This window comes from Serpula lacrymans, assembly GCF_000218685.1.
Source record: "Serpula lacrymans var. lacrymans S7.9 unplaced genomic scaffold SERLAscaffold_7, whole genome shotgun sequence".
NCBI lineage: Eukaryota > Fungi > Basidiomycota > Agaricomycetes > Boletales > Serpulaceae > Serpula > Serpula lacrymans.
This window is the reverse complement of record NW_006763296.1, coordinates 345,097-371,767: the sequence shown is the minus strand read 5'-3', so window position 1 is coordinate 371,767 and position 26,671 is coordinate 345,097. Positions and strand designations below refer to the sequence as shown.

Here is a 26,671-nt window from a genome sequence, read left to right as displayed (position 1 = left end):
TAACTCTGAGAATCAAGCGAGATAACGAGGTTATATCTGTGACGGAATTTACTCTAGTCACGCGTGACAAATTCTTCGACATGACATTTCAAGATCTAATGAACATGGGGTCAGTTCAAACATTTGAACCTGTAAGTTGTAACAGAGGGTTTTACATATAGAGCTGATTTAGAAACTTTGTGAATGAGCCAATTTACATACTGTGATTACCATCCTTGTTTGCGATGATCTGCCAGCGTTTTGGGAATGCATTTCCACCTGCCACAAAGCGATCAAGCCCATTTGGTGTACATACATACGACTTGAGCTTCTTCGCCATATCTTCAAGCAAGGGAAGGAATGACTCATCAGTCCAAATATTGATTGTACCCGTTGATTTTATTATACGGACTATCTCGTTTGTAGTGGGGAGATCAAGAGGACGTCCAACCATGGTGACAATATCTGCAAAATTGTCTGCGAAAGGTAACGTCGGGTACGAGTCCGGACCTGATCCCTGCGACCGCACCAGAATAAGATTCGAAATCGGGATATATGCCCGACCGCCAACTTCAACGTAATCCTTTGTATTCACATTGATCGCACTTTCAAATCCAGCTGCAAGACCATGATGATCTAATGGACCTTCTCCACCTACGTCGATGACAATCGGATATTCCTCGTTAATGCCGATGTCCTTGCGAGATACCTGGACACCCGACCTCGCAGGCTTTCCAACAAGCTCCGATATTGTGTTCACGACATTCTGGAGACTTGGTAATGGATCTTCAGTCAACCCCTCGAGTGCAGACATAATCGCAGGCGTGCTGATAGCACCATAAGCAATGGCCAAGAAAGCGGGGATGAGGGAATAAATGACTTTTTTCCTCTTATAATTTCCATCATCCAGCTTATTGGCAAGGGCCAACGCAACGACGTGGTGTACATGTTGCTTGAAAAACATGATGTCGCTAATCTGACCGTCTAGTGCTTTGTTGGGATACTCCGAGCCAACGAACCCACCCATCGAGACGATGAGCTGTCAATCTTGACCCAGAGCGAGAGTGTGTATGACTGGAATAAATTCCCATAAGGAAATAAAGGAAGTTCCAGCGTGCCACTTATCGTAGAAAAGTCATATGCGTTTCCAAATGCGCCCTTAATGAAAACGGGATCGTCATCGTCATCATTAGGCAATATAGAGCCATCGTCGCTGGCCGGTGTGGGCTTTTCTACGCAGATTGACGCATGAACAAACCCATCGAAACCACCTCTATGAATTAAACCATGCCAAGCGCAGGATTCGAAGTGATAGCATCCGAAACATCGGTTTTCAGGGGGTAATAAGCCAAGACGGAAGGTTGAAGGCTACGAATAAGCATTTCCGCAGTCTTCAATAGGGGCACACAACGGACATGGCTGATGTCTACCGAAACAGCCCCACAACTAAGGAACTATCCGACAGGTGGTCGAAATGACCTCTGTGTACTCTGTGCTGCTAATGGAGATGGTAGAACGTCCTAGGTGGCGGAAGCCACCGTTGTCCCATGAGACATAATTAAGCTCGTGGTTCCAGTAACGCAGAATCAGAATCACGTCCTGGGTTAGAGTGAGCTTAACCTCAGTCTCTGGCTGTCGGTAGTGAATCAGAAATACAGACCCTGATGCCTTGATCGCGAAAAAAAAAAACATACATATATGCGTTCATACTTGATATCGAATCGCAAGATGGCACCACCTGCGACTTGTACTGCATGTCGAATCCTAAATCCTGTACTTTGGTCCTCAGAATAGGTTGCGCCACGGGATATGGCTAGAAATCCTTGCTTTGTGGTGATGGCAGGACCGTCAGGATTCGGAATGTAATCCCAGATTCCAGTGAGAGCCATGCCCTCTACGATGGGGTAATCGATGACCCCAGCCTTGGGAACTTCGTCCAGCATTGTCTACTTGTAACGAAGCTAAACGTGACTCTTTAATTTTAGATAAATCAATCAATGCGCTCAATGTGCACTCACCAAGTATAGTGGTTATAGACAAAGGTCGAAGATAAGCAGTGGCTCGCATCCACCTCGCATTATATAGCTCCTGCGTGTTGTAGGGCGCCAGACAGCCTAGACCGGGTAAAGATACAATGACAGTAACCAAATGATCATCGCAAGGGCAGCAATTGAAAATGAGCATAAAGGGAGTGGCTTTTGACCGAGTGGTATCTAATATCGATACCTGCGGATCGATCTCTGAAGTTTCCAACCTTGTCTGGAGTCTCAGGCAAAGTCGTCGACTCGTGTATCAGGTTTCTGATCTATCCAAGTCAACCTGCCTGTTCCCATCCCACGAGAACGCGTTAACATTTAGTATTTCGATCTCTCAAATGGCAATGTGACCATTGAACCTGTGCTGACGTTCCATCGCAATCTACAGTGTGCTTGCATATCCTCAGCAGCAAATGACCATCATAAAAAGTTGCGTACCTTTCTTTTTTTCTTATTTCATTACTACCAATAGGCATAGATAACTAGCTTCAATTGCTGATCATCGTGAACTCGGATATACAACAAAGGTAGATATAGGCTAGTACATAATGCTATGTTTGGCGCCGTTGCAAATGGTAGAAAATGTCTTGAACTCTAATTAAAACCTGAGAATGGCAGGCAGTGTGAATTTCGCTTTACCAGTGCCTATGTACATTTTCCTGTCTTATTCCACATAACCTCTATGGGCACGCTGTATGTATAACAATCCCCGCAAACCACAAAATATGGGAAACAGAACGCGGAAGACCATCTATGATACATCATTTGACTTGAGAGCTCAGATATTAGAAAAGGACGAAAAAGTGAGCATCTCACCTGTCTTACAGCTTTCTAGTGTTCAAATTTTCACTATCTGAGATTACGTGGTTGGAGAGCCAGGTAGAAGCCTATAACGCCAAGGCATCTCATGCTCAAGCGCGCTTACTTGCAACTTTCGATGCCTTAGACTCGCTACAATCCAAGCATGCCCTTGAACTTTCTTCCGAGAAACTAGCAAAGGAGAGACTCAGTATCAAGTTAGACCGCTATTTGGACTACGTCAAAGCTGTCGAGACCGAAAAGGATGACCTGAAAGATGCTGTCGAACATTTAATTCAGAAAGGTGGGTTCAGCCAGATTCCCCGAGTGGTGTCGTGGGGTCGAGCCAATTTACTTAAATCCATGTACTTCACCCATAATGTAGTTGAGGTCTCGAATGATATGAGTCTGTGGCCTTTCAGTCGCATGCGTATATCTTCCCTTGCTGGTTGGTTCATTTCACTCGATAATGACCATAAAGTACCCACTCTCCCCCTGATATAATCTATACTATTCAGATCCTATGCAAAGTAACAAACGAAAGGAAGTAGAAGAATGTAATACACAGCTCCTTGCATATGCATCTGGGATAATCACCAAACTACGTGCAGAACGCGATCTGGAACGCAAAGGCCATCGAGAGACGTATGAAAAGGCCAATAATCGCATTGTTGAGCTAGAAGCTCAGATTGCCCTTCGTGAAGCCGAGCTTGAGGCATGTGTACAGCATGGTTGTACACATTCACAAAGTGTGCAAACAAGCGATACCCGGCGGAAGACAAAGGCTAGGCTTTCTTCTCGTTTGCCTGCACCGAATCTCACGGATGAAGACTGCTTGAAAGTTTTAACTATGGCGGATGCTAAAAACAAAACATTGGAGCAGGAGGTCCGAGATTTACTGGAGCGCGTGCGCCTATCCTATTCCTATACTCTTCGCTCAGCTCATCCAGTATTCACAGCTCGACAAGGCACGTTCAGTGGTACCTACGTCCTCTCAGCAAGTGGACTCACGTTACCAGGCTGAGCCACAGCAAGTAAAAGAGAGTGCTGATGCCCTTGCAACTCCTGCTTCTGTCCCGCGACGAAACCATTTTACCAGTGCACCCGCACAGCCAAAGCAATCTAGCGAGGAGGTTCACACCATAGCTGTTACGGCTACTGTGCTTCCCGGAAATACGATAGAAGACGTCAGGCAGGTATCTCTTCCTGTAACTGGTTCGGCACGAGATGCGCAGACCCCAGCTCCTGTCCTCAATAATATTCAGACCATAGGGGAGTTGAGTAACCAAATAACCGCACTAAGGTCACGTATGAATGCTTTGAAGTCAGAAAAATCGGCCATCGTCGACCTAATAGACGGGGATAAAGAGGTACGTTCATTTCTTACATTGACAGTCGAGATGAGGCTGATCCTTACCTCTGGTGCAGATTCCTCATGGAGCAACTACAGATAACTTTGATTACATTTTATTAGTTGAAGAAGAATGTATCCGGTGAGTAAAGTAAAAGTTCTCTCTATATGAACGCCAATGGAATCCATTTGACCTTTCTCATCTACAAGGCTTGATTCACAAGTTCAATGCCTCCAGCGTGAACTCGAGAACTGTCAGAATGCGGCGACGTCCAGAGAAAAGCAGCTCCTCGACGAAATTGAAAGGCTAAAGGCGTCTGGGCGGTCTCCCTCTGCTGTAAGTGCTCTGTGCCACATTGTGCCGCACGCAGTTTTTTTACTTGTCATTTTAGGTACAAATTCGTGCTGTTAGCCCTGAACACATCGAAGATGATTTCGATGTCGGGCAGAGCATGGATTTAGCTACCCCTTTGCAGCCTACATCGATTTTGATCGCCCCAACTCAGGAATGTGAGAGGTCCCTTGTGACTGACCCGTCTTGGATACCACTTCCGCCTTCCCCACGCTCTCTTTCTCCGGGACCTCTGATTAACTGGTCACCTCCGCCAGGATCTGGTCAACCCTCGTCTCACGAGAAGTTAATGCAAGTTTCAGGAAAACTTGAGAGAGCCAAATCACAGCTGGACGAGAAGGAAATCTTACTAGCTGAATTACGCGCCGATATGGAGAATCTTCAACAACAGATATTATCTAGAAAATGAACGGACGATCTCAGATAGCATCCAGGTCTAGTCAGATCAGGAGTCGATCTTTTCTTCTTGGTTATTATATTTCGGTTTCTTGGTTTCTTGAATAATTGCTATCGATTTCGTTGTCACATTTGCTATCTGTATTTTATAGTAGTGATATGCTATGTCTTGTTGTATTGCCTCGCAGTCTTCAATGGTCTGAATAACTTGTCACCGTGTCAGACCCATTCCCTCCATCGATGGCTAGGTATCTGATATCAAGATGCAATAATTACAGCTATACATGCTCACAACATCAACGAAAAAACCATTCCTATCTATGCTTCAGCCTGACTGGTCTCTTCGTTAGGTCTAGTACCCTTCTTCTGTCTTCTTCTTCGGGAAGAACCTTCCGTGCTGGTAGCCACATTGCTCTGCACCGTCTTATCCGCTGGAGGTGGTATATACTGAGCTTGTACACCTCTCGTATTTTGCCATGGTTGATTGGGGGGTCTTTTTATGGTATAGCTAGGCACGAGAGGAGGTGCTGGAACCCTTTCAGGTTCCTCCTCCTCTTCCTCCGCTCGCGAAACTGGACGTGATGGCACAGGCGTACTGGTGTAGGACGAAACGATGACCTTCTTCGTCTTGGAATTTAGAGACATGACCTTATGTGTCTGGCTTGAAGGCCGAGGCGTATGAACATTAAGAGGTGATCCTCCTGGAGTTGTCGCACCCGATAGAGCTGGGAATGCGCCCACAGCTTTCCGAGCTTCTTCCACGACCTTTTCCCGTTCTCCCTCCTCTTTGGCGATTGTCTCCGTTATCTCCTCTTCAAGGCGAGAAACGAGAGATAACTTCGTGGACGGGGTAAAAAGATCGGACCCGCAGTGTGGACATGCAAAATTGGGTAGATTTAGCAAGCAGAGAATCAGGCCACAGTATCGACATATTGGATTATAGGGAGATAGGTCATGACTCCGAGCTGTAGCAGCGTCTTCGTAAGATAAAGTAAAGATTGACAATATATCACTGCGACAGACCTTGACAAAAACATCCTTGCGCTGGATCTTTCTCTCTACCAGACGAATTGTGAATGCTCTTCAATAAAGACTCTAGCTTTCGTAACGCTTTACTTTTAGGTGGCTCCTTGGGTTGCCCTTTATTTTTTGGTCGGTTCTGAGCAGGCTGGGGCGAGGGTCGAATGCGGTCAGAGGGTACCGATGAGTTTGCCCAAATAGCGCGAGGCATTGTACTGGTGGATCAGTCTGAAAGGTTCCAGTCCCACGATTGCGAACAACACGATATACTAGCGATACGAATTGGAGTCATAAATGATAATACCGGGCCCGCACATGAAGAAAATATTAGTATAGATGACCCCCTGACACACTGAAAAACACCCCTTGTAATGAATACACATGAAAACTACGAAAGCTGTATCTAGTCAAAGCAAACTGAGCAACCAGCGAATGTTCATGCAGCAAGGTTAGAACTGAAGGACCACATAAACTATACCAATGGGCTCTACTCAAGACCCCTGATTGCGTCTCCAGGACGAGAAGCTCAGGGCACCCACCACCCCAACAACTAGCAACGCTGTCCCTGCACCCACCAAGCTCGGAATATAGAGATACCATGCACTGTCCATGTCGTCTTTGGCCTTCACATCGTCCATGAAAATCAGCTCATCTTTCTTTTGTCTCCTACGCCGCATAGTAACCCCTGATTCCGAGTGATGGGACTCTTCTCCAGAATGAACACTCTGGGGAGCTGAAGGATAGACCTCGATAGACGGCATTTCCAGCTCATGAGTGCTTCCGGGACTGGCTTCGCTTTCAAGAGGCAGTACCGGGATCTCAAGTCCTGGATTCAAAACGCGAGCACGGTCAAAGAAGCGCATCGCCATTTCTCTATCTCGTCTCCAAGCTTCAGTGCCACTGTCTCCTGACTGGGGCTGTGGGATACGGATCGACGAGAACACAGAATAAGAAGCCGATAAGAGAATCGTCGCTGCTCCTTCTAGATGAAGAAGACCTGCTTCCATGAATAATTGTCCCAAGCCAGATGGACCACCCACGGAGTGAACATAGTAAGAGACTGATCCACGTTCGCTAGCTTTTTCAGGATCATAATGGTCCATAGAAGTTTGGATAGGAAGATAATAAGCAACTAGTTTCACTGCTGCGGAAGGGAGGTGAGCTTGGTGCCACGCTCGCCTGCAACCACGGAATATCAGGTACAGCTTTTACGAATAATTCAATTAAGATAAAACACTTACACAAAATATTCGAAAGCTTCTTCTTTATCTTCCCGAATATCATGTAACTCGATTGCGAGCAATACTAGACTTGTAGGATCCATATTGTATTTGTGTTCAGGAATAAGCTGATTTGGTATGGGCATAGGAGCATAAGGTGATAGTTCTTCTGAAACAGGACCTACAATTAGAGAGGGCCATATAATTGGCTGGTCCTTCTCTAAATGCAGCGTTAAGAGTCTACCAGAATGTGAATGCAACGACTCCAGCGAAGAGAAAGATGATAACGCATGAGTTGGAAGTCTTGGTGAAGCAGGACCGGAACTAGCTGTTTGCTGCCTTTGGTATACCGCCGGGCCTACACGTTCATCTGCCGAGGAAGAAATTGGTGATGAAAGGGCAGGTGACGAAATAACTGGCTCCTCTGAATCCGATACCTGACCGCTTTCAAGGGATGCAGCAAAGCTGCTAGATATCTCCGGGTCAGATACAAATGCGTAAGATGACTGCGTAGAGGCTGTTGATATGGTAGACGTTGTACGTTCCCTAGCAGAGAGCCGCGAGGTGCGTGGCTCAAGTTGCCATGCAGAATTCACAGTATCTACATTACTGTAGAGTCGACCCTAATTATTCGGGTTAGTTTGAAGCTGTCACTGGTAGATAGAATAACAACGTACCTTCACTATAGGTTGCTGACCTCGAACTCCTGCTAGAAGATGATTGCGCTCAATGACGACCTTTGATGCAAAGTGCCGTTCGTAAGTAGAACTGCAGGAGAGCGAATTCGATGCTTACAACAATGTCTTCCTTTGAAGTCTCGTATGGGACAAGCAACAAGACAGTCGCCTAGAAAATTATGGAAAATCAGGAACTTGGAAGCTTGTTCCTTACGGTAGGAGCTTCACCTGATCATGCGACTGTTACACAAACCTGTTAGCTCCAAACGCCAGTTTCGACGGCCATCGATAATGAGCGGGCTCACCTGGTGCCATGAATAAGGGTGCTTTTGATGGTCGTTATTCTTTTCCATAACAAAGTCGTTTCAGGAATCAGCAAAGAAGACGTGATAAAGAAAGAGGTGAAAGCCCAGTACTAGCGGAGTCAGAACTCCCCGAGCAGACTCGAGAGACGCTGAGCCAGCGTCACTCGACCACGTGGCCAAAGCTCTCAATTGCCTTTCATCGCAGCAGCGCTCAGCGCGCATACCAGTCTAATCACTCAGATTTTCACTCCACAGCGTATATAACATTGAAATTAGGCTATCTACAGCGTGCAGATACAAGTCAGTATGAACAACAACCAAAGTATTGTGGGCATTAAATATGCTGTTAACCAACTGTTAACCCAAAAAAAATTGAGACTCATTGAAATCCATATTCCTCTCCCTACTATTTTGAGACTTTGGCTGTTTTAGTAATTCTTTTGAGAGTGTCGCGCTCTGTCTCCATGTGTTGGATTAACATGCCGTCGAATTTCTTCATGGAATCATCATGTATCATCTTCCTCTGCAGCGTGCTCTCGTCTTCCGCAGTCGCCGGTCGACGGCGGGGGCTCGATCCACTGCTCGGCAGGTGATCCTTCGAATAGCGAGCAAGCATCAGAGGAGTGACCAAGTTCGGAGAAGCCTTCATATCCGAGAAGAACTGTGGACGCTGAGGGATATTACCGACCGGTTTGAACTGCCCGATGCTGTGTGAATATGGAGACGACATGGTACGAGTGACATTTGGCATGGAGGGATTACCTAGACGTGTAAGCGAGGGCTGAGAAGGTGGTGGTGGCTTGTACACCGCGGTCGCTTCCACGTCCGTGTCCTGCCCATCTTCGCTTCTACTGTCTTCGGACGAATCGAGGTCGTCCATTGCATTGAGATGACCTTGAAGGTGGTCGAAAAAGGCGGAAGGAGATGAAGGAGGGGGTGCAGAATGAATTCCGCTCGAGTAGCTTTCCAGTGGGATGGTCAGTGGTGACAAATTCTGAGATAGACCAGAAATTGCAGATCCAAAAGAGCGTGGGGAGCTACGGCTGGTATCAGGAGAAGAATATACAGGTGAATTAGACTGTGGGATACGAGAAGGTAAGGGTTTGTAAGGTAAGTAGGTGGATCGAGGTAGTGGTGGCGGTGAAAGAATGATATTATTAGCAACGGAAGATGAGGGTCTAGGTGGAGGTGACATTGTAGAAAAGCGTGGCGCCTGGCCTGCAGACAAAGATGACTCTCGCGAACGATGTGGCGAGCCCTGCCCATTGCTTTTACGTAGCTGTGAAGATACCGAGTAATAACCTTCAGAATATCGATCTTGAAAGGCTGAAGCGGTGGGAGAAGGTTGAGAGTATTCGGATATGGAAGGGCGGCCGTCGGTTGTAGGTAACGAAAGTGTCATAGATGGCCTAGGCTGAGGTTCATCAGTTAGCACAATAAACTCATCCTGTTCGCTTCCAGTATATCGAGATGCACCAGTCATCTGGCTCAGACGGTTCGACGCCCGCATTGCCGTAGACAATCGTACATACTCCGATGGTGATGGTGAGATGTTAAGAGCAGGCATAGGGGGAGGTGTCATGGCCATGGCGATTCTCGAGCCATTTGTTTTCGCTCCATAAGCGTCTGAAAGCAAAGGTGAAGATATGGACTTGCGAATAACTTTTGAAGGCCTGGACGAACGAGCACTCTCGCTGCCCAAACCAGGGCTGGAAAGATCAGTTTGGGAGCGAGAGTAGTACGGATTGCAGATGGGCTTGCGAGGAGGTGGCGCTAGAGGAGTATGAGGGATCGGCGTCTCAGCTCGAAGTGGAATACAGTTCGATAGGCGTTGATTATCAGGAGTAGATAAGCAGGCAACCCCGAGGTGCCGAGGAGTGGGCGATGAAAGTGGTGAAGTAGGAGATTTACTGAGGGACTCGTCATTGCTCTCGATTATAGGTCTTTTCAGAATCTTCTGATCCAGAATCTGATTTTTCCCTTTGGAAGCAAGAGGAGAGGCCGGATGGGGAGGAGGTCGTCGCGATTTAGTTGGGGTTGGTGAAGACGCAACCACAGAAGCAGATGCGATCGAGTTATTGAGCGAGTGACCAACAGCAGCCTGCAGCAGAGCTTTTCTCCATATATCCTCCCGTGTATCGAGTGTCGATATCCCCGGACTTCCTGGAGGCGGAAGGCGCTCCGCGAGCAGCGCTGCACCCAGTGAGTTCTCTATTCCAAGACCGTGAAACGCCGAGGCCTGCACAGCAAAAGGATAGTCATGGGATGGCAGAGGTACATCAACCGCATCAGTAGGATCAATGACGCCATCAAACTCGTCGTAGGTCGCCTTTTTTGAGTCTTTGCTAGGAGGTTGGCGGATTTCACGAGCTTTGAAGTCCTGCTCTGCCTGCTTTGCTGCACCCAAAAGATCATCCATCTTTTCACGTACGACGACTACTCTACCCACTCTATCCTGACTACTATCACTTGTACGCAAGACCGGCTGAGTCGAACGATTATGCTCCCTAGGAGAATGCCTCGATATAGTAGTAGCATCAGATGTAACCCTCAGGGCAAGGGGTGATTTGTCGAACATGTCAGGGTTTGTTTTGGTTTTAGACTTTCCACGAAATAGATCCAGAAACGTCGGAGTTGATGCCTTTTTGGGATGTGAGGCAACAATGAAATCTGACGGGGAAGGTTTGGAATGGGCAGGAGGTAGAAAATAACTGTTCTTGACGAGCAGACGCAGGCGATAAGATACGTCGTCGGTATCAACGTCATGTTGTGCTGGGACTTCAGGATCAAATGACGAAACAGCATCTTCGAATTCTTCTTCGCCAAGCGAGCGAGGGGACGGCGGTGAATCTGTATCCGTGGATGTACTCATTGGATAAACTGAAGACGCTGTTGACGATTGTTGAGTGAGCAGAGAATCTCGTATGTGGTTACGAGAGCGACCCGTCTCTGAACGGTCTGACTCGAAAGCAGATGGTGGGAACGAGAGACGCGGAAGGCTCGAAACACGTCGCTTTGCTTTCAACTGCTCTATATCAGCTTCAAGTCAACGAAAGAGCACGAATGGAACGTACAGATCGCATCTCGGCGGATTCCTCAAATTTTAGCCGCCTCCCTCGCTGTTCATCCGTGTCGACTTTCTCAGTAGCACAACTCTGAGCAACTTCTTCCGTAGACGTGCGAGAAAAAAGTGATCTACTCCTCCCCACAGTATCTCCGATACCGTTTTGCATGTGTTTCTGGTGGGTTGCAGATACAGGGTTAGAACGTGTAGTCCCCGTTGAATTAGCAGCCTCTGGTGAACTCGAGCCTAAGCAGACCAGTGAGGTGGGTCCCAGAGCGTTAGCAGCAGATATGTCCAAAACCTGATCGTCTTGGCTCCAAGTGTTCGCTCGACTGTTGGTGGCAGAACGAGCTGGTCCAGTGGGCGCTCGAATGCATGTTCGAGTTCTAGTCCGGGCGCGACGAGCTAGACTTGCCCCACTGCTACTGACTGTACTCGCCAGCGAGTTCGAGCGAGCAGCTTTCGAAGACGAGCGTGACGACGGCGACGACGTTTCTAGCATGGTCCTCGTCGTCCTTGTCACATGGAGCAGGACCTGAAATTTACTTTGCTGGAACGCAAACGGCGACCTCTGCAAAATCACGTACACTGTACAGGGACGCGAGTATAGATACTGCGAAAGGAAATCTTACGTAATACTTCGTTCCTAGTTGCCACCCGAAAAATGCATATTGACCTGACACAGCTGGGCGGATAGATGCACCTGACTCTCTCTACAGTCACTGAGATATCCAGTATGACCAACGTTGCTCAGCTCCTCCAATGTGAGTGCAATATGACCAGTCATGCTTGGGAAACTCATGCTAACAATTTGCTAGATCTCCCAGCAACTGAAGGTTGGCTGCCCAAATGGATGCTTTTAGTGGCCTCAATGGCCGTTTTCAATACTATTCAGAACTTCACCACACTGAAGCTCACACGTAGGCTATACAGTGCAGTTTCTCCCGGAACAGGTGAGTATCAAGCAAAAGTACGTCGCAGAAACCAATATAGAACCAGTTACTCCCTCCTTCTAGTAACTTCCCTTCAAGCAAGAACGTTTGCAGTCTGGACTCTGACATCTGCTGTAGTCCGCGGGTATGCTGCATATCACATGCATGATAAGACGTACGTCCGATCCACAGCCCTTCATACATACTGTTCAAATAACACCCATTAGAATGTATGACATGGCTATGATAACATACCTCATCGCGTTTGGACATTTCACTTCTGAAATCTTCATATTCCGCACCGCAAAAATCAACGTTCCCGTTTTGAGCCCGTGTATCGTCTCCAGTATGTCTTTCTCGAATGCGTGATCAGACCGCAGTCATTAACGTGTCGGAATAGCTGTGTCTCTGATATGGATGCTGAAGCAATACGAGTTCTATGTAAAGGTTTAGCTACTTCTTTACTCGATCGTCAATGCGTTGCTGCGAACTTGCTACTATGCACATGTCGATCCATCTTATATCTCGCGCTCTAATTATAATTGCAATACAATCTAGAAAGTGGCACATTGCTGCTTGTCAAATTTCTCATCTCTGGTTCATTTGAACACAACCCGCAAAAATTGGCAACACCCGAGTTCAATACGAAAGCAAAAATAGCGCACTTTGTAACCGCTGCCATGCTGCGAGGTTCAGCTACTACTTTTATGTTCTCCTCGGCCTCAGCTACGAGATACACGTGAACTTATCCCAGACCGACTCGTAAATGGAGAAAACTAGCTGTAGCAGCCAACGAGCCATAGAAATAGTAACGGCGGCACCATTCCAAGGTCCTGGTAAGTAAGACTGCCCTGTGAGTTTCAGAAAATAAATAACCTTTTTAGACAAAACTATTGTAGGCCCGAGGGAATTATGATGGCTCTTCGTTTAACCTGTGATCAGCGAGTGGTTCAAATACGCGTTCGGTACCAGAGTGTTCAACGGACTTCGAGTGGCAAATATATTGATGACTTGACCATGGCGTCACATAGCGCAGTATTCCTGCTTTCTGAGGTAATTACATTCATGCCTTGCTCATACACAATCACAATAGAGTGATTCGAAGGCTCGTCCGCTTGAGATGTGCTAGGGTGCGAAAGGGTCGTGAAATGAGTCTACATACACGTATAAGACCCCGAATCGGTGGGATGTGCGTGTGTTTCACAGGCAGGCTGGTCAGATGATGATGAATTTCTTGTGCCCTTGAAATGCTCTGAGAAAAGAGCCGAGTGGCGTTTAGTGAGCAGAATCTAGAACCTCGGATCCACTTATGATAAAATTCGACGGCAGGAGAGAAAGGCATGATGAAGACCGCAACGGGGTGAATCACATACTAGCGCACCGATATTCCTGCACTGCGAGGTTTATTCAACACTAATCGAGTCAGGATTTTAAGAGAAAAAATAGCCGTGGAGGTTTTTATTCTGCACTTCTTCGATTATTGACGAAGGAGAAGTCCTCGCCTCCTATTCAAACGTTGGTAAACGAGATTATTCTCAAGCGAAGGTCCTGGACAGCGCTAACAGAAAAGAAAATACATGGCTGGCTCGTGGAAAATCCACGTAAATGTGACTGGTGCGCTCATATATGTTGCTATAGTAAACAAAAACGCACCAAATAAGACACGTGTATGTGGGCATGAAGAATCTGTAGAAATGAACGTGACTGATATGACTTCGGTGCAATTGGTGTGGAGGAAAGCAGATGGCCATAGGCGGCGCCTTGGGGCTCGGCTAGATGGATGTTTATTCCCTTTTAAGGGTTGACATGATGGTTAATAGACTCTTGTTCCATCGTGACCACTGGAGTTGTCGACCTTGTGGGACCGAGAAGGTCCACTGAAAAAACTGAACCTTATCAGCAGAAGTCACGGGTGGCAAGGCTAAAACCACCATACTATAGTAGACTAAGACTGGAGGCGCTGAGGAGATGGCGGCCTCGGAGAATATGGACAACCTGTAATTTTGAGCGGGGCGAACGTTTCTATCGTTCTAGTAGAGGAACTCAAACGTGGTACAAGTGAGAATTACGTTAGCTGCGATTCACAAATTCATACCTTGCGTAAATATATAAAAAAGAATGTATACTATTTGGGGACACAAAGCTAATCTGTTGCAAGGAGAGTTCAAGTTCCTGAAAAGTTGCCTTCGGCCTGTAAATGAGTCAATGTGAAAAGGGATCATGTGTCGTCAGCATGACACCAGCTGTGAACATGCCTTCAATTTAGTGTTCTCTGGGCATACTTAGTACTACACGTCTGATTTCGAATGAAAAGCACACCATTTGATACTACGTAAACACACATTCCAGCAAGCACACCGTGCTCCTTAGGCGCTGCTTGGCCCATTGGATAGCCTTTCGCGATGAGCAAAATGACTGATTCTGTGCCGGCATTGTCATTCTCACCGGAGTCTGCAATGGAACCAGCCCAGCGATAATGATGCGATGCCAAAAATGGTTCTGGCGATTACCCCGGATTACGTAAATAACGGCTACGGTCGGCTATAGTCCCGAAGTATTCTAAAACCCGGATCTATATAAAAGACCTCCATCCCCCACTGTCTTTCTCTCTGGGCTTTACATCTTCTACAGGTTTTCTACACTGTTAACCTATTGACCTGCAATCTCTTATCCATATCTCTCTATACAATATCTATGTCCGTCGTTCAACAATATCCCCCTGAACTTATTTCTACTATATGTGCTCACATATTCGCTGCTGGCACACCTGCCCCAACCTCGTCCCTAGACCCGCTAGTGCTCGGTGAATATGGTGCCCCCACCGCTCTGCCTTCTTCCATGCCTCCAGGCAATTGGTCGGAGCCTGTGGTGCGCAAAACCCTATCCAACCTGTGTCTCGTAAATCATACTTGGTATGACGCAGCAAAGCCTTGGCTGTGGCAGAAGGTTGAAGTCCGACTCCCCAGAAGCTGGCTCTCCTTAGTGGATGAGATAGCTGAGGTAGACGATGAGCAAGAAGCCGAAGAAAAGGCAGCTTTGGCTGTGGAGCAATCCATACAAGCCGCTGCAAATGCTGCTATGGGGACTAGTGCATTAATTGGCCCTGTACTGGACCAGGACGCGGCAATGAAGCTTAGGGCGTCAATAATGGAGTCACTGGGTGGCCCAGACGGCTCCATTCCCCCAGAATTGCTTACCCCTCCCGCTTCGCGTGACCCTAGCCCGAGACGTCTGAGGACTAAGAGTAAAAGTCCTGCACGGTGGAAAATCATGCGATCCATTAGCGTCGCTGTTCAGGATGTCATGGACCGCAGTGAGCCAGGGTACTATGGTAAATATTTTTCTTCCCTCCTACCTTCCCCACGAGCTCATTATTTATTTGTTCTAGTACCGACGCCACATGATCCTCGTCCGGGTCGATTTGTGCGTCACCTTGATTTCAATCATTTCCGAACCATTGGAATGCGCCGTTCAGTTGAGGAAGGTGTTAACAGTCGCTTTGTAACTGGTGATCGTATCGAAGCTCTATTGAAGGTTAGTTGTTATACTTGATTGAGGTACATAGCATCGAGTTCATAATTTACTTTGAACAGGAATTACCAAATCTCACTTCGTTTGGAGCTACTGAGTATATGGATGGTTCCCTGACATTGCCTGTTTTGAACGAGCTGTTCCTTCGTGGTGCACCTTCACGAGGCCGTGGTCGTCCTACGCGTGGTAGAGGGCTTATGGTGGTCGACCCTCAGGATCCCGACGAAGAAGATCGTGAAAGGAGGAGGGACTGCAAAGATCTCGAATCAATAGACCTCACAGGCTGTGTCAGTGCGGTCTTCGTAGGCGCACTCACAGAATTTGTTAACACTCATTTACTTTCTGGTGGCGATTCCGACGAAAATGATCATAGGGAGGGTAGACGCGCTCGGTCTCCCCGCTTCGTACCAGATGACTCGTTAAGCTTCCCCGGTTTACAGCGTCTGGGTCTTCGGGGTGTAAAATCCATTCAGCCTCACATTCTTACTCCATTCGTACTAGCCTTCCCATCGCTCACGCACCTTGATCTATCAGGAACACGTGCAACGCCCGATTTACTCGCTGCCCTTGCCACGTCTCCTGTAAGGCTGCGTTCACTTGCACTTGCTCGATGCATTCGTCTCACAGGAGAAAGTATCAAAAATTTCTTGATTCATGCGCCTGCAGCTAGTCAAATACAGGAACTCACGTTGTATGGCGACCGGACATTCCCTACCTCTTTGTCAGAGGATGACCTTCAGGAGATGTTTGCATTTGCGCCTTGCCTCACGAATGGTGATCTATTGTATCTCGATTTGTCTAGCGCACCTGTCACAAGGCCGTTACTGCTGGACATATGTAAGCCGCAGCCTAACCTGCGCTCATTGGGCCTTTCGTACATTTCGGATCTTGATTTGGGTGCTGTTAGCCAATTTATCAAGACTAAAGCCACAAACGTGGAAGTATTGACTATAGTTTCGACCTCTCCTGAATTAGAGTGGGGAAGAGCAGGTGCTGGCATGGGAGCGCCAAGGAGTTCTGCGCGTCAGGCCTCCATCGCGTTGCATACACAACTTATTCGGCCACTCTGCACGCCACCCTTCTCCACTTCCAAGACATTGCCAACACCTACGCGTCTTCGCGTCATCGAACTCTCGGTACCCATGTTGGGCGGTTTGGGTGCTGGGGCTGGTTCTTGGAGAATTGTTAGAAGTAAAGGTGGTAGAGGGTGGTACGTTGACACAGCCAGTGGGTGGATTGGAGGAGAGCTGAGGAGAGATTTGAGATCTGACCACCCCCTACGACTGGAAATTGAAAGACTCGCAGACGCCAATGGAAATGTAAGTAGTGGTGTCGGGTGGCACGCTAGGAAAATGGAGGTTAGTAATTATATGTTTCTTGTGGAGATGAAGAAAACTATGACTGACGTGCTCTAACTAACATTTAGGTGCTGCATGGCTATGGCATGCTTGGTCGCGAAGACGGACTATACGGGGCTGTTTCCTTCGCATACCAAGGCTAAGCTGAGTACTCATGGTGCCTTTGGATTCGCGCATATCTTGTAAATGAGGGAGGCCCACGCCTAAGTTAGTTGGGCTTATACCTCGCCTTTTTGGCACTGCCCGTAGCAGTTGCGTTAGCGTAAAAGTGATTTGATGCGAGCTTGCCTGGAGATCTATGGTGATATTAGTCGGGTACTTATTGGAGGTTTTGCATCAGTTGTAATTTATCGCATGCAGTTTGGGACATGTATTAATTATCATACGACACCCTACGACACCGAATGATTATAGGGTCTTATTCACAATTCTGTTTGATACATTATTTCATAATGAACGTGTTGTTGACACCAATTTTAAGCAGCAGGAAAGAATCCTTACTAGGGTAGCTGTTACAAAATGTTGCGTGTGGTCCATTCGCTAGCATTTCAATGTTACCTTGACCATCATTGATTGATAGCGAGTACTCAGCTTGTCTGTAGTAGATATGATACTGATATGATGCGAGCTCTGATGCGGCTATTTGAGGTTATCGCAATGCTTCAAAGAAAATGTTATCAGATTGCTCCAGTCCAATGGAAAATGCCCCAGGTAGGTGGAAAAAGCGTATCATACTTCCATAGGACAGCAGTGGTCGTGCTGTTCCAAGGCACATCAAAGCAGCGGTCGCACCACAGGATTTGAGTGCGCAGCAGCAAGCGTCTGCTAAGATGCGTATTGGTGCCGCTGTTGAACAGATTTCAGACTGTAGAGTCCGCGCACTATTGCCCAACGACGAATTAACCGCTATCAGGGGCAACTGTTTACATATATGCCGAGATCTTATCCGTGGTTTCGGGCAAGAAGGCTATCCGTTAAATACATGTTTTGGGATATTGTAAAATTACCCAACGATTCAACGTGACATGGGGCTGGGATGACCAGTTGATGACCTCAGGCTGGAGTCTTTCGTGAATGAAGAAAATCAGCGATCGATCAGCGTCCGAAGAATGACCCCACGAGGACCAAATCGATGCAAGTCGTGAAATACTGATCCAGTATACCTGTGATAGTTGGATCCATTTTGGACCGATGGACCGATGACATGCTGAACAAGGGTTAACTTCAAGCGCTACATGTTGATACAAGTATCGCACTAACCCAGTGGACCAAGGATAGAGGTGAAACCTAAAATACGTTGCTGTGTTGCATAAATTATGCACGTACCCGTTTAGTGCAGGAAATGGATGTCGTGTAGACAAGCGTGTAGATGTATTGAAACGGACTGGACAACTCGTGGCGCGTGGCGGGCAGTGCACTGGAACGTTCGGTCAGAACGTTCTGAATCGAATCGGATCGGTCCGAGTGCTACAACTGCCGTGAATGCATCGTTGCCGTCTAAGAAATTCCGAGGAAGAGATCCTATGCAACATAGCGGACCCCGCATTACACTTTTGATACACCTTTTGTGTCTTGAAATCCGTTTTTTCGAGGGTGGCCCGGTTTGGGAGCTGTGGCGGGTGAGATGAGACCAGAAGAGATTGTCGGCTACTGCCTTTTTCGGCATATTGTTACGTAAAGGCTGTGGCCCCTGCCAAGCGTTCGTTTGTGGCCAGTTAGATTATTATTTGTTTTTGTGCTGGCAACTGACATCGCCGCCTTTCTTTTCTGAACTCATCTGGAACCCTACACGTGCATCGCACCACCAGTTATAAGTTCCTTCCTTCTTCATTTTTTTCTTCACTTATATCTCTACTTATAACTTTCACCTTTATGAGTATGTCGCAGGCTATGTCCAGCCAAATACCTCTTAGGCTGATGGAAAGCACAGCTTCCCTTGGATATGCCGCTGCTGATTCCAGCGAACATTCAGCAGGAACTGGTTCTCCCATACTGCAACGCAGAAGAACAGCAGACCCAGTTCCGACTGCCCCATCATCTCCACAGCCTTTCAGCACTCGTTCAAGAAAGCCAACTTTTGAGATCCCAGAGACACCAAGGAGGACGTCCTTCAGTCTGCGCAGAGTTGCAACCACTATAATGACACCAGAAAAAAAGCTAGCCCCTCCCCCCAGCGTCTGGCGCAGCTTGCGATCCATTTTGTTTCATTCATGTGACTTGTCCTCAGTTTTGTTCACTCACTCAAGTTGACCACTGTTATCATACAGGGATAAACGTTCTTCTAGTTTTCATTCCAGTTTCTGTATGTATCTGCTAAAACTCCCCACTCGTCGCCTTCTGATAGGCTCATCTCGTAGTGGGCTCTCAACTTTGCGATGAACGATAGTTATACCCTCATTTTCGTTTGTGAGTGATATCTTTTGCTTATCGAGCTTCAACGTTTCTAATGGTGGCCTTAAGTCTCTTTCCTGGCTATCGTACCGTTGGCTAAGGTACTTATTCAAAAATTGTGGATACGTACGCTGGGTTATATAATTGTCAATAGCTCCTAGCGTTCGCCACTGATGAACTTTCGATTCGAGTGGGTCAAACTTTGGCTGGATTACTTAATGCCACATTGGTGAGCATTTTGACTACTTTAGCGGGTTATATATACTGAATTGTCTACTAGGGAAATGCGTCAGTGACTACGTCTCCTTTGTATGCTAATATGCTCATGATTCGAAATTTCTCCCACCGCCAGTGTTGAGTTGATTGTCGCGGTAGGTGCCTTGTCGCGGTGCTCAGTCGAATCGGTAACTCATGGAGTCATTTCAAGATCATTGCCCTGACCAAATGCGAGCTGTCTATAGTCCAATCATCATGTATGTCATCTCTTTCATCACAGGCAGTGGTCCCTTGTCGGGTGTAGCTACTGCTGTGTTGACCTTTCTGTTGAGAATGTTCTGATAACCTGATACCATTTTGGGTTTACAGTGGTAGGCTCTATATTGAGCAATTTACGTAAGTTCTTATAGTTTGCATCGTACTATAGTTTCCACTTATAGACGTTTCTTTTTTTAGTCCTCGTCTTGGGAATGTGTTTCTTTGCGGGAGGTCTACGGTTTTCAGAACAAGGCTTTGGGCAGAGTAAAGATCGTCTTAGTTCAGAAAACGCCTTCTATTGCTTATGAGGCTTATTCCATAGGCGCCGTGCAACTGAATTCGTCGCTGCTCACAATCAGTGTCATAGCCGTGTTACTCCCTGGAGCGTTTCACTTGGCACTTACTGACACGAGTTCAGGGCCAGATGAACTTTCAATTGACCAGGAAATTTTGAAGACTAGCCATGGGGTGAGTGTTTTATCACTGTCCGTGTTATTTTCGTGCGCTTAAGCATCTGCATCCAGGTCGCAATCATTCTTCTCTTCAGTGATTATTCACATTCTTAATTTGGTCGCCTGCAAAAACTGATTGCATGCACAGTCTATGCCTCGTATCTCGTTTTCCAGTTATTTTCTCACAAAGATCTTTACAACGACAAAAACATTGAAGCCAGCGTGGCTTACGAAAAGAATCCGTTTAAAATCCCTAAACGTGCTGTGAAGCCCCAATTTGGCACTGTTGATGGTTCAGCTGTTGCAAAAACTTCTAATACAGAAGACGTTGAGTCTGGTGATCGTGCGCCGGCCGAAGCAGAAGAGGAGGAAGAAGAAGAGGTGCCTCAAATGAGCGTTCTTGTGACTATCATCCTCCTGGCCGTGGTCACAGTAGTATGTAACCCTTTTGGCTAAGGCTTTAACAAACACTAACGAGTTTCATTCTACTTCTTCACTAAGTTTGTGGCTGTGACGGCTGAATGGCTCGTCGACTCCATTAATGGTCTCACCGCCACGGGGGCCATCAGCAAGGAATTCGTCGGCGTCATCCTCCTTCCAATTGTCGGCAATGCCGCTGAGCATGTCACCGCTGTTACTGTCTCGGTGAAGGACAAGCTTACGCTGAGCTTGGGTGTTGCCGTTGGCTCGAGTATTGTCAGTCCTTTATTTGCTATATTTTATTGCTCTGTTTTTGTCGTACTTGTTACTGATACTGTCTTCTGACCATTAGCAAATTGCTCTCTTTGTCATTCCGTAAGTACAATTTTCAACTCCTGTCAATTTTATTCGGCTCAAACGATCTGGAAAATAGGTTTATCATCACGTTGGCATGGATTCTAGGCAAACCCCTTACTCTGCTCTTTGACCCTTTGGAATCCATTGTTATGTTCTTGGCAGGTGCGTGCCGCATAACAACAATACTCCGGTGTGAAATTCGTACTGACTGTTGACACAGTGATTACGGTCAATTATGTTGTTCAGGATGGAAAATCAAATTGGCTTGAGGGAATGATTCTCATGTGTACGTCTCCCCTTTTTGTGTGCTGTACCCTTTCACCCATACGTGTTGTGGCAGGTTTGTATCTTATCCTTGGAGTGACATTCTGGTTCTACCCAGGTAAACTCTACAATTATGACTTTGTCTTTTCGCAAACATTGCTAATGACATCTGTCTTCCTAGGTGCCACATCTACTTCAGCGCTACTATGCACGTAAAGTAAATGAACAGCTATTTTCCCGCCATTGATAAATCTTACACGACTTCGACCTTACCAATCCTTTTTAGCCAAATATGATCATAATTTAGCTACTGCGCAGTTATCGTCATCGTATATACCCACATTTACCGCCCATGGACGTGGCTACTGTATCCTATGATTTCCTTTGACAGTTTAATTTTTATATCGTCCAAATTTGGGGCATTTAGCGTTTCCTTCCTCCCGATCGAGGGTCACACTGTGGACCTTCGTGGAGAGTGAGCACAAATACCACTCAACTTCATCCATTTAGGCTAATAATAGTACTACATAAACTCGTTGGTTAAACACTATTGCATCCCCACTAGAAAGGGTAGATTTCGCAATTCAAAGATGCACGTGAAACTCTGCATAGGCAATGATGTGATTTAGATAGATGGCTGAATATTAAACGCAAGCGTACACAGGTCTACTATCTGAAGTGAATCATGATGGTAGTGGAACTGTGGAGTCAGGTTCAGGACCAACAAATTCACAGCTTTGCCTTAACATCGCTATCGACTAGTGTTACAGCTGCCGCAGCAAGAGCAGCTGATCCACGCTCTTTGGTTTTGGTCGCTGATTGAAGGAAATTCATTATTAATGTAGGCGCATATAACAAAGTGGTTTTGTCCTCACTGAATATGACCTTATTACCCTCCTTCCACATTTCTGTGACAAGCGTTTCCCCAGGATAAACTACGCCCGTGAAGCTGTGCACGGGAAACATCTGTCAGTGGACATTGAACTAAACGATGATGCGAGAATGAGCATACCGGACTTTGATGTCCGTATACGGACCGTACGTCTGTAAGACGTGCTTTCCTGCAAAACCCATGGAACACAGACCTATTCAAAGCAGTGAGAAGTCGATTTATTCGGGATGCCATATATATGGGCTCACCATGGAGAATAGGCTTGTCAAAACCTCCCATGGCAGCAAAATCTGGGAAAATCTGGGAACATTGGGCTCGGGGACGAAGCATAATAATTTCAAAAACCAGGTACGTACATGTAGCGGATTGTAATCCCCACTTAAACTAAAGGATAGAGTGAGCGATATAGTATTAAAAAAGTAAGATATACGTAAATATCCTTACCGATATAGGGCTGCTTGTGAAGGAGATGTTGCCTCTTCGACCACAGCGTCCGGTTGCCGCTTGGGAGGTGTATTGGCAGCAGTTGCTGGCCCCCGATCTGGACGTTGCGCCATGAGTGAATTATGCCTGAGTTGAGAAGCTTTGCGTCGAAACATACCAGTCCCAGTTCGTTTACCACCAAACCCGCCAGACCCACGGATGAATATGGTAACTTGGTTCTCGAAGATAAGTTTACCGGTCTCCTTGTCCTTGGTGTGAACTATAATAGTAACAGAAGCTGCTTTGCCCTTGTCAAGTACTTCCATTATTCTGCGTGTGAAGATACATCATGGGATCAGTTCACACTGGTAATATGCTTAGTTGACCACGAACCTCGTTTCATTGACCAAATCAGCGCTAGGTGGGATTGGCGCCTTTATAGATAGATATTGCTCCCCATGCAACAACTTGGCCTAAATCTCAAAGTTGAGCACGTCCATCGGACAAGACGGCGATGCCACTAGGAATAGTTGACAAACTCACAGGGTTGTAGTCCGGCAACCAACCCAAGGGAACGCCTGCACTGGCTAGGAACTGTGGAACCACACCGTATGTGGGCAGCGCCGAGAAATCATCATGACCCTCGTACGTCCATTGTAAGTCCTGCTCGGTGGCCCCGATGCCAAGGTTGTAAAGTATAACGTCGCGCTCGGTGTAACTGAAACCTTGATCGTCTACCTGCTTTTCTTTGGCTTTAGCAACGATCTGCGAGTCTTCTTGGTCTCTGAAAACGGCGGGAAGCTTTGACATGGCGAATGCGAAAGAGTCTGTAAGATATAGACGATGGACAAAAGCTGGGAATGGGCTGCTGTGTCCATGGGAGTGGCCGATAAAACGGGAGTACCAAAATCACATGCAAACACCAGGCCATTATTCGCGTGTTTATTCAAGGTATAAATCAAGACTTGATATGGTCAACTTACACATTCCTTGTGATTACTATCAACTAGCTGGGATGACTTTGTAAGGACAAAAGTAAAAATACGTGTACAGATGTTGTGTAATGCTATACATGAAATGAACGGCAAATAATAATATTAAAACCACCTCATACGCTCACTCATCACAACTTAGCCTTCAGCGCCTTACCTGCTTCCTTGACAGCATCGACAGCAGTCTCCACTACAGATGCTTTGTTTTCGAAGTTTGCCATAATCTGTTCCATTCCCTCTGCAGATGTCGTGGGATGTGTCGCACGTCCATCGTCTGATTAGGCAATGTCAGTCACCGACACTACATTTCTGCTTCTAAGAGTGCTCACCAAAGTTGGTGAAGGCATCCCATTTCGCTATAACATCCTCGGGCGTCAAATTCTTGTTCGAAGGGAACCCATATCCGCCAGCGCGCTGCCAACGTGTCTGGGCAGCCCATCCACCTCGGATTTCGAACAGACACGCAGTGGTTTCTGTGTTTGCTTCGCTTGTGAGATATCCAACGATAGGAGCAATATAGTCCGGCTAGAGCAGCGTCAACAGGGTAACATCATTGGTATCATACTACTCACTTTGAAGGCGTCGATCCATTCTTGAGGCCTGTGAAGTAATGGCTCAATTCACGACAAGGTCGTATCCACGAAGTTTATCGAAAACATACCAAACAGTCATTGTCATCGCCGTCCCCGCGGCAGGAGCGATAACGTTTGCAAGGATATTGTATTTACGCCCCTCGTGTCCAAGCGTCTTTGTAAGGCCCATGATGCCCGCTTTTGCAGAGGAGTACTAAGAGGCAAATTTGAATTAGTTAAATCTCATCTCGTGGCACATAGATAAACTGTACGTTAGTTTGGCCGAAATTTCCATCTAAATATGACTTAGTCAATACTTTGTAGTAAAGATAATACTAAGTACTCACATATCCCAACTTGGGAGCATGTTGTAACAATACGGCCATACTTTTGCTTCTGGAAAATTGGCCAGACGGCCTTAGCACACTATTATGATTATTACAAACCTGTTAGTCCAGCACCAAATGCTTACAAATATCCTACCTTGTACGTCCCACGTAAATGCACTGCCATTACAAGGTCCCATTCTTGCTCCGTCATCGCTGTGAAAGACTTGTCTCTCAACACTCCAGCGTTTGCTATGAGGATGTGTACCCCGCCGAACGCGGCCAACGCTGTTTTCACGATACCTTCGCCATCCTCTGCAGAGCACACGGCAACGGCAGCTTTCCCTCCCACTGCGGTGTGATATCCCATACATTAGCAAGTATTATCAATGAAGCAAAAATAAAAAACGCACAAGCCTCAACCTCAGCACAAACTGACTTCGCACCTTTCTCGCTGACGTCGTTCACAACAACATTAGCGCCAAGTCGCCCGTACATCAGAGCATAAGCTCGTCCAAGGCCAGCACCTGCTCCTGTAATAATGGCGGTCTTTCCATCGAAGCGGACAGGAGGTGAAGATTGAGGGTTCGAAGGAAGAGTAGCAGAAATCTCTAACTAACAACCCCCACAGCCATTAAATCAGCTGTACTAGACTCTGAAAGAACATATAACTACATACTGTGTTGTCAACATCTGCCACTGATTCAGGACTGAGGTACAAAAAGACAGGACAGGTATGAGTGACCTGTCGGGACGGAGTCGATATTACACTTACTATCTAGCTTCTGAAAAGTCTTGGACTTCTGGCCATTTTTCTTTCACCTGCAGAAAATAATGATTAGTCAGCTAAGATACCTAGTGATAGTATCGTGAACCCTTACAGCAGAAGGTGTAAAACTGTCGTCAGTCCTCCAGATCGCGCCTTTGCTGCGTTCAAACCGAATTTCCGCGACGAAACCTGCGCCAACCTCGAACACTCGCCCCGATGGGTTAGGTCCGTCAGGATGGCAAACAGCAGCAACGAATGGAGCAACAAATTCCGGCTAAGGATAGCTTGTCAGCGAGAAATTTCGGGCAGGCGCTCAGTCTCGACGCCTACTTTCAAATTAGCTAGCATCTCCGGGGGCATAATGGTCTGTGTCATCGCTGAAGCAGCCACCGGTGCGATCGCAACAGCGCTGATACCGTACTTAGAACCTTCCCTAGCAAGGGACTTCGTGAAGGCGATGAGACCCATCTTAGCGGCACTATAGTTAGCCTGGCCAAAGTTGCCTTGATGTATTGGTTAGAACCATTTAAAACAGATAATGCGGAGAGTGGCAATGCCGCAATGCCATTCCATTGTCAACGAGCGGACAATGAGACTTACCGTAGATGCCTGCTGCACTAGCCGTATTGATAACTCGGCCAAACTTCTGTTTGCGGAATAATGGCCAGGCCGCCTTTGTGCACGAGAATGCGCCTTTGAGGTGAACTGAAACGACCTGATCCCATTCTGCATCCGTCATGTTCTTGAAACTGTTATGAGCCGGACCATCAGTTTTGGAGTATAACAATAGGATAATGCATACCCCCTATCTCTCAGAATACCTGCATTATTGATAAGGACAGAGACACCGCCAAAAGCGTCAACTGCGCTTTTGATAACTGCGGCGCCGTCCGTTACTGAGGAAGCGTTTGAGATAGCACTTCCACCAGCTGCACATACGTCATAGGGTGAAATTAGGTTACTCGTATGGACAGTCCGGATAAAATGGAAACAACGCACCATTCTTAATCTCATCCACGACCTTCTGTGCAGCTTCAGCGTTAAAGTCGTTTACGACAACATTGGCCCCACGAGATGCGAAAAGCAGGGAATATCTGCAACAGTTTCATCAACTAACTGGCACCGAGACTCGCGATAAGGAAGTCAGACATACGCCTTTCCCAAGCCTCCTCCAGCACCTGTGACAACAACCGTATGGCCTTTGAACGAGAGAGACATGTAAAGTGGTAATGGATGTTATGGGAAATAAAGAACAGGCGGAAGTGGAGAACAGCCCAAAAATATTGGTGGTGAGAAATCACGTGTAGTCGACTTGAGATC

At 46.8% G+C, this 26,671-nt stretch overlaps 11 protein-coding genes across 11 annotated transcripts; 6 read left to right on the top strand and 5 right to left on the bottom strand.

The window, feature by feature from the left end:
* Positions 1-60: 60 nt before the first annotated feature.
* SERLADRAFT_467381 (uncharacterized protein) lies at positions 61-1,795 on the bottom strand (the record flags this gene model as incomplete). Its single annotated transcript, XM_007318257.1, has 2 exons — positions 61-1,611; positions 1,674-1,795. The coding sequence occupies one exon, from the start codon at positions 1,004-1,006 to the stop codon at positions 194-196; it is 813 nt and encodes a 270-aa protein (XP_007318319.1).
* Positions 1,796-2,710: 915 nt separating this feature from the next.
* SERLADRAFT_437906 (uncharacterized protein) lies at positions 2,711-4,925 on the top strand (the record flags this gene model as incomplete). The annotated part of the gene is made up of 7 exons (XM_007318256.1): positions 2,711-2,818; positions 2,874-3,261; positions 3,332-3,720; positions 3,773-4,183; positions 4,242-4,306; positions 4,375-4,501; positions 4,557-4,925. The coding sequence occupies 7 exons, from the start codon at positions 2,711-2,713 to the stop codon at positions 4,923-4,925; spliced, it is 1,857 nt and encodes a 618-aa protein (XP_007318318.1).
* Positions 4,926-5,161: 236 nt separating this feature from the next.
* Positions 5,162-5,685, bottom strand: SERLADRAFT_389286 (uncharacterized protein; the record flags this gene model as incomplete). Its single annotated transcript, XM_007318255.1, has 1 exon — positions 5,162-5,685. One exon carries the CDS (start codon positions 5,555-5,557, stop codon positions 5,231-5,233), a length of 327 nt encoding a protein of 108 aa, XP_007318317.1.
* Positions 5,686-5,704: 19 nt separating this feature from the next.
* On the bottom strand, positions 5,705-8,182 carry SERLADRAFT_449067 (uncharacterized protein; the record flags this gene model as incomplete). The annotated part of the gene is made up of 6 exons (XM_007318254.1): positions 5,705-5,877; positions 5,936-7,111; positions 7,174-7,775; positions 7,830-7,889; positions 7,948-7,998; positions 8,135-8,182. 5 exons carry the CDS (start codon positions 8,180-8,182, stop codon positions 6,424-6,426), a joined length of 1,449 nt encoding a protein of 482 aa, XP_007318316.1.
* A 358-nt stretch (positions 8,183-8,540) lies between these two features.
* On the bottom strand, positions 8,541-11,700 carry SERLADRAFT_437903 (uncharacterized protein; the record flags this gene model as incomplete). Its single annotated transcript, XM_007318253.1, has 2 exons — positions 8,541-11,159; positions 11,209-11,700. The coding sequence occupies 2 exons, from the start codon at positions 11,698-11,700 to the stop codon at positions 8,541-8,543; spliced, it is 3,111 nt and encodes a 1,036-aa protein (XP_007318315.1).
* A 185-nt stretch (positions 11,701-11,885) lies between these two features.
* SERLADRAFT_389272 (uncharacterized protein) lies at positions 11,886-12,718 on the top strand (the record flags this gene model as incomplete). The annotated part of the gene is made up of 5 exons (XM_007318252.1): positions 11,886-11,962; positions 12,017-12,151; positions 12,215-12,305; positions 12,358-12,476; positions 12,531-12,718. 5 exons carry the CDS (start codon positions 11,935-11,937, stop codon positions 12,581-12,583), a joined length of 426 nt encoding a protein of 141 aa, XP_007318314.1.
* Positions 12,719-14,741: 2,023 nt separating this feature from the next.
* SERLADRAFT_467363 (uncharacterized protein) lies at positions 14,742-17,212 on the top strand (the record flags this gene model as incomplete). The annotated part of the gene is given in 5 exon segments (XM_007318251.1): positions 14,742-15,461; positions 15,519-15,664; positions 15,724-17,019; positions 17,088-17,156; positions 17,176-17,212. 5 exon segments carry the CDS (start codon positions 14,825-14,827, stop codon positions 17,203-17,205), a joined length of 2,178 nt encoding a protein of 725 aa, XP_007318313.1.
* Positions 17,213-17,762: 550 nt separating this feature from the next.
* SERLADRAFT_389269 (uncharacterized protein) lies at positions 17,763-18,020 on the top strand (the record flags this gene model as incomplete). The annotated part of the gene is made up of 1 exon (XM_007318250.1): positions 17,763-18,020. A coding segment is annotated over one exon (258 nt), but the record flags the coding sequence as incomplete, so codon positions are not given.
* Positions 18,021-18,771: 751 nt separating this feature from the next.
* SERLADRAFT_389268 (uncharacterized protein) lies at positions 18,772-19,209 on the top strand (the record flags this gene model as incomplete). The annotated part of the gene is made up of 1 exon (XM_007318249.1): positions 18,772-19,209. A coding segment is annotated over one exon (250 nt), but the record flags the coding sequence as incomplete, so codon positions are not given.
* An 887-nt stretch (positions 19,210-20,096) lies between these two features.
* Positions 20,097-21,593, top strand: SERLADRAFT_369527 (uncharacterized protein; the record flags this gene model as incomplete). Its single annotated transcript, XM_007318248.1, has 8 exons — positions 20,097-20,148; positions 20,207-20,356; positions 20,485-20,771; positions 20,838-21,032; positions 21,137-21,275; positions 21,334-21,399; positions 21,454-21,495; positions 21,559-21,593. 8 exons carry the CDS (start codon positions 20,097-20,099, stop codon positions 21,591-21,593), a joined length of 966 nt encoding a protein of 321 aa, XP_007318310.1.
* On the bottom strand, positions 21,588-26,660 carry SERLADRAFT_415443 (uncharacterized protein; the record flags this gene model as incomplete). Its single annotated transcript, XM_007318247.1, has 25 exons — positions 21,588-22,192; positions 22,253-22,326; positions 22,390-22,462; positions 22,518-22,569; positions 22,626-22,653; positions 22,714-22,810; positions 22,871-23,022; positions 23,086-23,165; positions 23,236-23,519; positions 23,842-23,958; positions 24,014-24,209; positions 24,257-24,284; positions 24,346-24,470; positions 24,529-24,551; positions 24,604-24,682; positions 24,740-24,933; positions 24,996-25,197; positions 25,262-25,292; positions 25,358-25,404; positions 25,464-25,625; positions 25,682-25,854; positions 25,952-26,100; positions 26,154-26,280; positions 26,351-26,445; positions 26,505-26,660. The coding sequence occupies 25 exons, from the start codon at positions 26,567-26,569 to the stop codon at positions 22,107-22,109; spliced, it is 2,739 nt and encodes a 912-aa protein (XP_007318309.1).
* Between the last annotated feature and the right edge of the window lie 11 nt (positions 26,661-26,671).